This window comes from Mugil cephalus, chromosome 8 (genome assembly GCF_022458985.1).
Source record: "Mugil cephalus isolate CIBA_MC_2020 chromosome 8, CIBA_Mcephalus_1.1, whole genome shotgun sequence".
NCBI lineage: Eukaryota > Metazoa > Chordata > Actinopteri > Mugiliformes > Mugilidae > Mugil > Mugil cephalus.
In genome coordinates this window covers 2,513,925-2,524,995 of record NC_061777.1, presented here as the reverse complement: position 1 = coordinate 2,524,995, position 11,071 = coordinate 2,513,925, and the positions used below count along the sequence as shown (strand labels likewise).

The following is an 11,071-nucleotide window of genomic DNA, read 5'->3' as shown; positions in this document are numbered from 1 at the left end:
TTATTCTTCATTAACAGCTAACGACTTCCAATTGAAAAAGCTGCACAAGTAAAAAAGTGTCGGAACTGACTGCACAGAGCAAATTAACCTGCGCTTGCGCTTGTTGTTGTGGCACAGTTTCGTATGTGCGTATTTTGGTGGTGGTGGTGGAAATAACTTAATGTGGGAGCTGCAGGGATCTGGAGTTTTCCATTTGTCCCAGAAATATCAGCTATTATATTTCAGTATTTTATGCACAACTTGTAGTTTTAGGTGCATTTGTCATAATTTCTCAAATCTTATATCAGCGTGCTAATGTTATCACAAAGCTAACATACTGATGTTTAGCAGGTATGTTTAGCATGTGTTCTTTAACACTGCAGTAAATAGGCAATGATCCAGTGGACACTGATAGGAATCAATATACACTACAGATATCTGTGCAATATTTTGCACACTTGAACTTTGTGGTACATATTTCATCTCGTAAAGTTGTAGTTTTCAATCTGTCCAGAATTATAGGATCACATAAAATATGAGTAGTGACTTTTGTTGTGACGTGGAAAACTGAAGGAAAAGTGTTCAGGACTTTAATAAGTTCAACTAAAGCTGGAGCAAAGTTCCAAAAAGAAACTAAAGGATCTAAAGGAGTAAAGCTGGCGCGTGGGCTGCACCTGTAGTGACGACAGAGAGAAGACAGGTGTTCTCCAAAAGTTTGGTGTGATGGCTCAGTGGTTTGCATTGAGTCAAGGCGATGAAAAATATGTTACCGTTTTCTTGATTTCTTAGATAAAAGGAAGATGTAACTCATAGCTTTTCCATTCTTTTTTTCTATTTCCAGGTTGGTTTAAAGTTTTTGTCATGCATCTTATTCGCACTTTTCTGATCAGTTTGAGACTCGCTGGTTGGAGCGTAAGTTGAATTTCAGATGGTTTCTTTGTCGTGCTCGTTTCTTTGTCAGGTGCTTCAACTGGCAAAACTCTTTAATGCCGTGTTCTAGGAAACAAAGAAAAGAAAAGAAAAGGTACAAGCAACATCTTCCTATTATCTAAGAAATCAGTGCTTGAAAAAAGGAAAAGAGACTTAGAGAAGGCAGGTATTTTATACTTAGTTCACACGTTAATACCACAGAGGTAACTGAGGATCTGCTGATGAGTGGGTTCAGTTTAATAAGACGATGAGATGCAGATTGATTCTTTGGTACCAGTTCATTTATAAAACCATAGTTGGCAAAACCCCGGTCAAATCATGCCCAGAGCTGCACCTCTTTTAGTGGTTTCTCATTTCACTGCTCTCTGGACATTATGTGCCTTGCAGTTTTTCTTTCTTTCTTTCTTTCTTTTTGCAATGTTCAACTCAGGGGTTGCAGCAGCCACTATTATACATTGTATAATATCATGTGTCATGTACACACAGGATAGTTTTTATATTTTATTTCAGATATTCTCACCGCACATTTGCACATTTCATGTTTACATTTGTTTGTTTAGTTGCTGCACCGTGAGAAGTAGTTTCAGTCCTGTGTTGTATTGCTCATGTCAGAATTGACACTAAAATTGACTTTGACTCATTTTTACTTTGCAGCTTCTAATGATGTAACAGAAACTCACCTCTCACAAACTTGCTGCATTAAACTGTCCAGGGCCACTGTTCCTGTTTTTATTTGTTTATTTATTTATTCTAATCTTGTAATTAATTGTGCAGCTTCTTCTGTTTGTTGCCTCTGGAACAGGTCGTCACTGCAAATGAGAACTTGCTCTCGATTGACTCACCTGGATAAATAAAGTTGAAATAAGATAAAAAAATACATTAAATAATAGCCCAGTGCCAGCATAAATACCAGCAGCAGCTGACGCAAAAATGGAGACACACAAACAAACACAAATGCGAACCCATTGAGGCTTTGGGAATATTTCATAAGAGAAGTGGTTAAGAAAAAACATCAATGTATCTGGGCCATAAAATGCATTTACTTATTTTATTTACTTTTTATTTTGTGCTGTGTAATCCCAGCGGGAAATGGTACCGCACACGAATATACAAGCCTGAAAAGAAATGAAACAACAATTTAAGAACTCCATTATTTGTAGTTTATGTTGTTTTCTTTGCAGGATATTATAATCTTACAATGGAGCTGATCTTTCACCTTTTGGATATAAATGTTAATGATGCTGAATCGATTTATCCAACCAGACATTTGTGTGAAATGTTGTCATGAGGAGATTTATGAATCATTGATTTATTGGCAACACAAATGCGGTGGTGTCCGGTCACACTGACGTTCAATTTCACTGCAGTTCAGTTTAGTTCAGTTCAGTTCTTCTAAATCATTTAACTGAATGACCTTTCAGGAGTCTGCCTCCTGGATCTGATGTGTCTGTGAAGTGATGCTGACGCTCTTTATATGCTCTTTATATACTGAAAGTGGAAAGAAACTGCATCACCCTGCGCAGGAAACTTAAAGGAAGTCTGAATAGAGCACCATCGTTCATTTGTTTTTTTTGTTTTTGCCCTCAGTTAAAGTCAAGAAACTCAATTCCAGGTTCCACTTTTTTACCGGCTCGGTATCTGTGATCTGAGACTGAACACTTTTCACGGCACATGAGATTAATTTTAGGCAGTTCATCTTTTAGCAGCATGGATCTGTTCTTATCAGCAAAACATTATTCTAAGACCAAGACCTTACGTGACTCTACAGGGTCGAGAGACACTTTACAGTCACCAACAAAGGCCTGAAAGGGAAACCCGTAAAACTCGTAACAGATTGAGCCTCTGTGGTTGAAAGGCCTTGTTTTTGAGAAAATAAGGTGAGAGCTGAAAGGAGCTTGTAACACTGCAGGATTTCTCCGGGGCCAAATGCATTAGCAGAAGGACAAAGGGGTCACTGATCTGAGTTTCACTTGCAGCGGAGAAGAAGGACAAAGTCCTTATCCAAAGAGGCTGTGAATTACAGTGCGGCTCTTGTTTGCGAGCTTATGCTCGACCAGGCATGATGGTGTAGCACTTAGTTCTGTATTGAATCCATCACAAACGTGGCTGTTGACATCTTAAACAATATCAACAGCACAAAAAAAAAAATAAATAAATAGTAAGAAATTAAATTTGTGCCTCTTCTTGCCGATAATACATGATTAATGACGTCCACCCTGCGCAAAGAAATTAATCCACATAAAGTAGGCGTCTTTATTTTTGGTGGAAAAATATAGTTTTTATGCCACAGCAGCAGACGACTACAGACGATGTAATCTTGAGGAACGCCAGTCTCATTTATCTGTCATCCTCCTCCTGGGGGTTCAGGGAGCGTCTTTATCAGGGCTCCACCGAAAGGAATTTGCAAAAGGCTGCAGATGAAATATGGACGGGTTGGTTTCAGCAGAATCACTGTCGGCAGCCCTGGTAGGAGGAGGAGGAGGAGGAGGAGGAGGAGGAGGAGGAGGAGGAGGAGGAGATAATTACCACTCTGACATGCTTTGATCAGGGGGTACAGTTATTCTCAGAACGTCTGTGTTGATAGAACAATGAGTTGACGGCCTTGAAAATCAGGTGAATTTGCCCCAGTTTTAAAATTCTGAACAGAAGCAGCGTCTTCCACTCGACGGAGACAGGATAAACAAAACGAGGGCAGCTGATGCCGCGTATGGCTTAGCTGTCCATAACTCTTTTGATTTGTGGGAGCGGAGAAAGGCGATCAGATGAGGGCTACTTTAATGTTCTGGGGAAAGAAAAAAAGTCCACTTGGAAAGAAATACTGTGGGAGGAATGAATCACCACGGTTTCTTTCTTTCTTCTTCTTCTTCTTTTTTTATGTGTGTGGCAGGAGGCAGCAATTTACTGAATAAAATGACAGCGGGATCAGTGAGCTTTGTGCCGGAGACGATTTTTAGCAAAAGTAGGTGTAACACTGGTGGGAAGGAGAAGAAAAAATGTCAGGGTGAAGATGTAACCTCGCCACAAAGAAGAAAGGTTCAGTTCACTGATATCTCTTTGAAGCTGCATCCAGACCAGAGCGCAGCCCGAGAGCAAACAAGCCTCCTACACTACCTGGACTAAACTGAGACGCAGCATTTGTTGGCAGTGCCACCCGGTTATAGGCAGGAAGAGATCTTCTGTGTGTGTGTGTGTGTGTGTGTGTGTGTTTGGCGGTCAAACGAGTCAAATGAGTCAGTTTTTTAGTTTTCCTCTCTGACCTCAGAATGTAAACGAAGAGTTTTCAAATTGCTGCTCTGTTTATGCTGCTCGGTTTTCTTGTGGATTCACCCCCTCATTTATATTTTACCTCCTCCTGTATCCTGCTCATTAGTCCCGCGCTGATGTCGTTCTCCTGGAGGCTCAGATGTCTCAGTGGAAACTGCGTCCTGCAAAGCAGCGCCGCCATGATGTCATTTCCGCCCACGTCGCTGACGCCGTTCCCGTCCAGATCCACCTGCCGCAGACTCGCGCTCTCTTTCAGCACGTCGGCCAGCAGCCTGACCCCGGGGTCCCCCAGGTTGTTCTCGTCCAGGATGATCTGAGTCAGGGAGCTGTTTCCTCTCAGGCTGTCGAAAAGTTCCTTCCACGCGGCCAGATCTGCGCCGCTGGTCTGTGCCAGCCCCAGGTACTGGAGATGTGAGTGGGACCTCATGTATGATGCTAAGGCCTTCACCCCGTCGCTGCCCAGGCCGTTTCCCCCGATATCCAGTTCCAAAAGCGCAAAAAGCCTGAAGGAGCTCCACCCGGTGGGGAGCTGCAGCAGCGCGTTCTGCTCCGATGGGAAAAGCATGGCCTGCTGGATGACGGCAGCGGCTCTTGCTGTTTGCTCCTGAAGCTCGGCTATTCCATTCAGCAGGGTCAGGACTCCATGGTCACGCAGTTTGTTTCCAAACAAGCTGTAAAGGAAGAAAATAAGGGAGATTTATACTCTGCACCAGGGGTCTTCAGTGTTTTTCAGGCCAAGGACCCCAAAACTGTTGGGAGATAATAATAATACCTATTATATGTGTTCTACATTAAACTCTAGTGTGAGTTTATTTTGTATGTCCAAATTCTTTCAGCTTCTCGACCAGAAATCTTGTGGAAAATGTTCAGAATTACTTTTATGTTATTTTTTCTTAAATAATATAAGGAGTTGAACAATCGCGTCAGTATTTAAAGTAGCAGATCCACACTTATGTTTTTATACATGCACTTGTTTATAGACAACATTTCGACCCATGCAGAGACATGTTTAGTCTTACCCTCAAAGCCTTTTTAAGACATAATCACACAACGCAAAATCAGTCCACCAGCTCAGTAGTTTACTTAAGTTATTTCTCACTTGTTTTACTCACAACTGAAGTGTAAATATACAGTTTAAAAGAGGTTGCATGCTTCATTGTCTGTTCATCAAGTGTCACTAAAGATGAAGCCCATAGGAGGCACTATCCCATCTCACAGCGCCCTGTGGAGGACTATTAAATGCTACTCATGGTGTTGAGGTGCAGCCTGTTTTTATACAGGCTATACATATCTGCATGTCACAGTATGTAGCACATGAGCTGTCTGTTCTCAATATATATAAATAATACGCATATGTATCAGGGGCGGAGTCGAACCTGAATACGGTATTCGGACAAACATCCTATCAGAAAGCTGCCTTTCCTCGTGAGACCACAGTGAATATTTGTGCAGGAGTCAGCATGAATAAGTCTCGACTTAACTGCATCATTACTTTTTTTTTTTTTTTTTTAACCTTAGCTGGGATGCGGAGCCACAATATGACGTTTGTGGAGCTGAGCTTGACCGAGAGATTATTCCGTTACTTTACATTAGTACTGAGACGTCTGCAGTCAGCTTCTCTCATGTTAGCATTCGTCTTAGTTAGCATTCGTTAGCTCGGTAATTCAGACAGTTTTCTATTGGTAATGTTAAATGGTCTTGCTTTTATATAGCTCCTTTCTACCTCTTTACAGTCGCAGAGGTTCAGTGTCTTGCTCAAGGACACTTCCGCATGTGGCACATTCTGGGAATCGAACACCTAACCTCTCTACCCACTGAGCCACAGTCGCCCCCTACTGTCTCCCACAAGAAGCAAATCATCACCACAGTCATGTTCTGCCCCTTTGAGTCAGAATAAATCACCTCTATTAGCTGAATTTAATGCAGAGCCCAAACCAATACTACAGATACATCCATAACTATTATAATGGATAATTAAAGAATACTTATTTTTACACATGCATATCATAAATTAGAAGTATAACTAAAAAAAAATAGATTTTTACACATACTGGATGCTTTGCAAACCCCTGGAATATAGTTTACATTACTTTCTACAGTTTTTTTTATTAGTGACGTCATCAGGGGCTAGACTCTCATCACATAACAGCGAACTTTATAAAATCTGAAGTCGTGCAACCCCTAGTCTGCACACGCTTTAACTAAGCCTTTTCTTTCCTGAAGCAGTGTCACAAAGCCAAGCTCGAGCACATTTACTGTATTTTGTGCAGTAAAAGGAAATAACTCCGAGAGGAAAGGAGCTGGAGCCATTTATTTGTTCACATTAAAGAGAAGGATTGTGCAATTCAACAGTGGAAAGCCATGATTTTTTTTTTCTTCTCTTCTCACAGCGTAGATTGCCATTGGCTTTGCTTCATCTTTTTACAGCCTCTTCAGTTCTTTTTATTTTTTATTTTTTTCGTCCCTGCAGACGTATTGAAGCGCTTCTAAATGTGCCGCGCGTTATTCTCCGTGCTCCTGTGTGACGTGGCTCAGTGGAGCCGGGGACTTACTGCAAGGCTTTGACCTGAGGCTTCACCCGGAGGACGTCCAGCAGGATGTGAGCGCCGTAAGGGCCGATGAGGTTGAGGTTGAGGTTGAGCTGCGTGACCTCGGACAGGCTGCTCTTCAGCGCCCCCGCCAGGCCCAGCAGGAGCTCGTCCGTCAGGTCCGTGTTCCTCAGAACCAGCTGCTCCACCTCATCGGACGTCATCAGCACCGTCATCATGGCGTCGAGCTCCATTTGCAAAACGAGAAAAAAAGCCACAGAAGAAATTTAAATCATCTTGAATGTGGACTTCCAAAAGTCACGAAATATCACTAAAAAGTTTCTCTAAAAACAAATTATTTTCGATTTTATCCATTGGACTTTGGGAAGATTTCACGAGGACAGAAACATTTTACACCGATGTATCTGAGCCCTAAAATGCATTTCCTTATTTTATTTTCAAGGGTTTTGTCGTGTTGTGTAATCCTGGTGGGAAATGGTATCGCACATGAGGATACGGGATTGAAAAGAAATGAAACAAACAGAAATATCTCATCTCACTCAGGGTTCACCTCAATCGCCAGAAAGCAGGCTTTCATAAAATACAAAATCACATTTCGTATGACAGGCAGATTATTTCGTCCTCCACACAGAAATGCGTTTGGCATCCTGACCCTGAGAACAGAGCGTTTCTAACATTAGGTATTTACTGTTTGTGTGCGAGTGCAGCACAGCTCCGAAAATGTGTCGCTGGCTTGGAAAGAGATGTGAGCGAGGCAGGTGGCGGAGGCTTTTCATACACGGAGATGAGACGAGGGTTCCAGAGAGACATATGGTCTGGCCGTCGGCCACGTCCACCGTGCCACTTTGCTAGACCTTGAGGAATTTTTCAGGCTCTGCTACTTTTTCATCGTGATCGGTTCGAACCGAGCCAGAGGGCTGCCTGCTCCAGATAAAACTCAGGGGCACTTTGTTACAACTGTTTGGGTTTTAACATCCAAGAATAATGGAACGATCCTTTGGTACCGGGAAGAACTGAATTAATTCAATCTAGCAAAAAACACCCACCTGCCACCCTGAGATCAGCCTTCTATTAATATGGCCTCCATCACAATAAGATAACTATGAGTTAAAGTCTCATCTAAGTACTATGAAGTTATATTAGTCTCATCTTTCAAGGACTTTTAACCAGGATTGCAAAGTGCACATTCATGTCATTTTTGTTGCACACTCACCTGTGCCTGCAGGTCTTGTTCTTTAGACGCCTCTTCTACCTCAGGGTTCTGGCTGGGTGCGTCCTCCTCCTCCTCCTCCTCCTCCTCCTCCTTCCCTGGCTCCTCATCATCAGGCCTCGGGCCGGAGTCGCTCTCTGGGCTGAGCTCCACATCTGAGCCCCTCTGAGCTCTCGGGTTCGATGACAGCTTCTTCTGGAGCCGACACCTCTCCAGGACTGGGCCCCGAGGAGAGAAAACGGATCAGTCGAGCACACGCAGCGATACCGACATCCACTGTTACTGTGCGAGCGTAAATAATAAATGATAAAGTTTGGTTTGTGCGTTTCTTTGAGCGATAATAGCGAGCCGGGCTCCTCAGATCTGTGTATAACCACGTCTGCATAACCTCTGCTGCACGTCACGCATTCTCCTGCAGGCAGACATTCCTCGGTGCATCTCTTCTTCTTTTTTCATACAAATTCTACCTTTTCTGCTAAAGTGAATAATGTAAATAGTTTACAGCTCTCCAGGGGGACTCCAGTTCGTTCCTACTGTGCTGCGGTTTCTTTACTCACTGTTTGCCTTGAACCACTGGTGTTTGTTTGGGCCCCGCTTCAGCGCAGCACTCATTTCCACAAACTCCTCATAGAAGTCCTTCTGTCTTTCCCCATCTCTGCTTTTCACATTTGATCCCAGGTCCTTCTGTTTCTCTCCGTTCTGCTGAGTCAGGCCTTCCTCATCCTGCAATGAATCTTTAAAGAAAAAGAAAAAAGAAAAAAAACTCTTGTTCTTTGCCATTTTTTCCCCTCTACACGGTATTAAATGGAAATACCACATGCAGATGGCTTGAAGGTCATCTGCATCTCCACTTTTTATTATTCCATCTTGTCTTACAGGAATGAAAACACTTACAATGAGTCAAACAGAGCTCAGCGGGAGCTTTGCTTGTCTTGTTCGCTAGCGGCCGCCCTGTCTGCTGATCTGCGACGTTGCTCGCGTTTTTTTCGAGCCTGGCAGACGACGCCGCTGACCTTTCTGAGCCCTCGCCGTCCCGTTCCTCTTCCCCTTTGTTATTTCCAGCTGCCTTGCCTTTGCTCTGCCTCTGATTAGTTTGACCCTTGCGTCGTTTCTTCTCGGAGGTCCCTTTAATTCCGGCCACGCCGAGGTCCTCGCTGTCTGTGGACCCTGCGCCGCCTTCCTTGATGTGTTTTCTCGTCCTCCGGACTGACTTCTGTACGGGTTTGGCCGGGATGAAAAGAGGGGATGATGGACATGACTCGAAGGGGCCCGCTTTGGAGGCAGACGAAAAAGGAGAAAGATAAAAGCTTTGTGGGACATTTTGCCTTTAAACTAGTTCACTGAAATCAAGGACTGGGCTTAATGTCAAAAAAATGTTGATGAATAAGCTTTAGGAAGTAATGGAAAAATGAGACCTTCATTTCCAGGCCTTGTAACGTTGCCAGTGTTCTGCTGTAAGGGGAGAATTAAGTTCTCCTTTGTGCCGTTGCTCAGCTGCTGGCAGGAGCTGTATTTGTTTCGGAGACTCGTACATCTGAAAAAAAGATGAAACTGATGAACTGTGCTTTCATGATGACTCATATTTCCTCTCATGTACCACCACCACCAGCATCATTCCCTCGCATCGTGCAATATGCATCCGTTTTTCCGACCCAAAATGCATTGTGTCTGCGGTCTGTTTTCACTGCTAATAATTTCTCATTTGCCGCTGATGTCATACTTTTAAAACCTGACCTGTAGCAGGGCACCCCTCCAGCCAGCCAGGCCAGCCGGAAGCAGCTCTTCCTCCCCTGCTGGAAGCCGGGAGCGTAGCGGTACTCGCAGCAGGAGCTGATCCTGGCCGCCATGATGCCGTTAACGTACAACGTGGCGCTGAAGGGGAAACCTCTGTGTCTCTGAGACACAAACTGGAACTGCTCTGAAACAGAAGGTGACAAATAGAAAAGCAGAACATGACTGTGTTCGATCCTCCTCGTCTTTGCCTTGTTTGACTTACAGCTGAACACAGCTAACACGGCAGGGGTTTGGAATGTGTCTGGCTCACGAGCAGCGGTGCCCACTGACTGACGTCCATCATCACAACGTACTGTACTTCAAAGAGTCTCTATTGTGTTATTTACACATTTGTGCAAATGGATACTCACACAGAGGCAAGTAGTCTACATACTTGGAGAAGTGGGCAGCCACATGCAGAGCCCAGAGAGCAGTTTCAGATGCACAAGATTATTTTTAGGCACGGATGCTGAGGGGAAAGCTTCATTCAAAATCAATTCACTGTTGTGTTGTGTTCACTTTACTTTAGTTTTAAAGTAAAGACTGTGAATTTATCAGCTCTGCAACTACTACCATGTCTTTCCAATAAGCATTTCATCTTGCATCTCCTTAATGAAGCTAATTAATTTCTCTATTAAGAGGAGTTGGTTCACTTCCTGCTGTGTCCACGGCGGAGGTTCATTGAATGAGCACCTCACCCCCAAACGTAGAGAAAAAAAGTCAAATGTACGATCAATGCAGCATGAATTATTCTTATTATTAAGTTTATTTTAGCCAAAAGTGAGAAAAACTCCCAACAAATATGTTTCGTTGACACCAGTTCAGCTCAGATTGGAGGAATTTGTTGGTTTGTTTAAAGCATGCACTGTATAAAAAATGGATGCCATGACTTGAGAGTACAGGTCATATAAGCCCCGCCCCCTCCATGCACATCACGTCACCTGAAATAACTAATTAAAGACACTTGAATATGCATAAGTACTATATGAACTACCTGAAATTACTAAAACCATCCTTTATTTGATGTGCACTTTTGTGTTTTAATTTTGCCCAAGTCCCGCCCACTTACATGGAGGGGGTGGAGCTTATGACCTATACTCTTGGCAGCCACCACTAGGGGGAGCTCTACTTGCTTCACTTTTTGAGAAGCTGTTCCGCCGTCCATTTTTATAATGTCTGTGGTTATTTGACGCTTTAGAAACAGGAAGTGACATAATGATGATTGACAGTTGCCATTGACAACTGCTCCCTGAAGCGGCTCCTTAGGACTGTGAGATTAGTAAATAAATACAAAAGTGGGCTGATCATCAAGTGGAGATGCGTCGTCCATTTCTTTCTACAGTCTATGGTTCAAACACCTGAAATG

The 11,071-nt window shown here is 43.4% G+C and overlaps 1 protein-coding gene across 1 annotated transcript; it reads right to left on the bottom strand.

Annotated features, from left to right (window-relative positions):
* Positions 1–3,460: 3,460 nt before the first annotated feature.
* LOC125012020 lies at positions 3,461–10,870 on the bottom strand. Its single transcript, XM_047591613.1, has 8 exons — positions 10,804–10,870; positions 9,667–9,850; positions 9,348–9,466; positions 8,827–9,204; positions 8,490–8,666; positions 7,936–8,150; positions 6,726–6,949; positions 3,461–4,844 (listed from the first exon to the last, which is right to left on the bottom strand). The coding sequence occupies exons 1-8, from the start codon at positions 10,868–10,870 to the stop codon at positions 4,241–4,243; spliced, it is 1,968 nt and encodes a 655-aa protein (XP_047447569.1). The 3' UTR covers positions 3,461–4,240.
* Between the last annotated feature and the right edge of the window lie 201 nt (positions 10,871–11,071).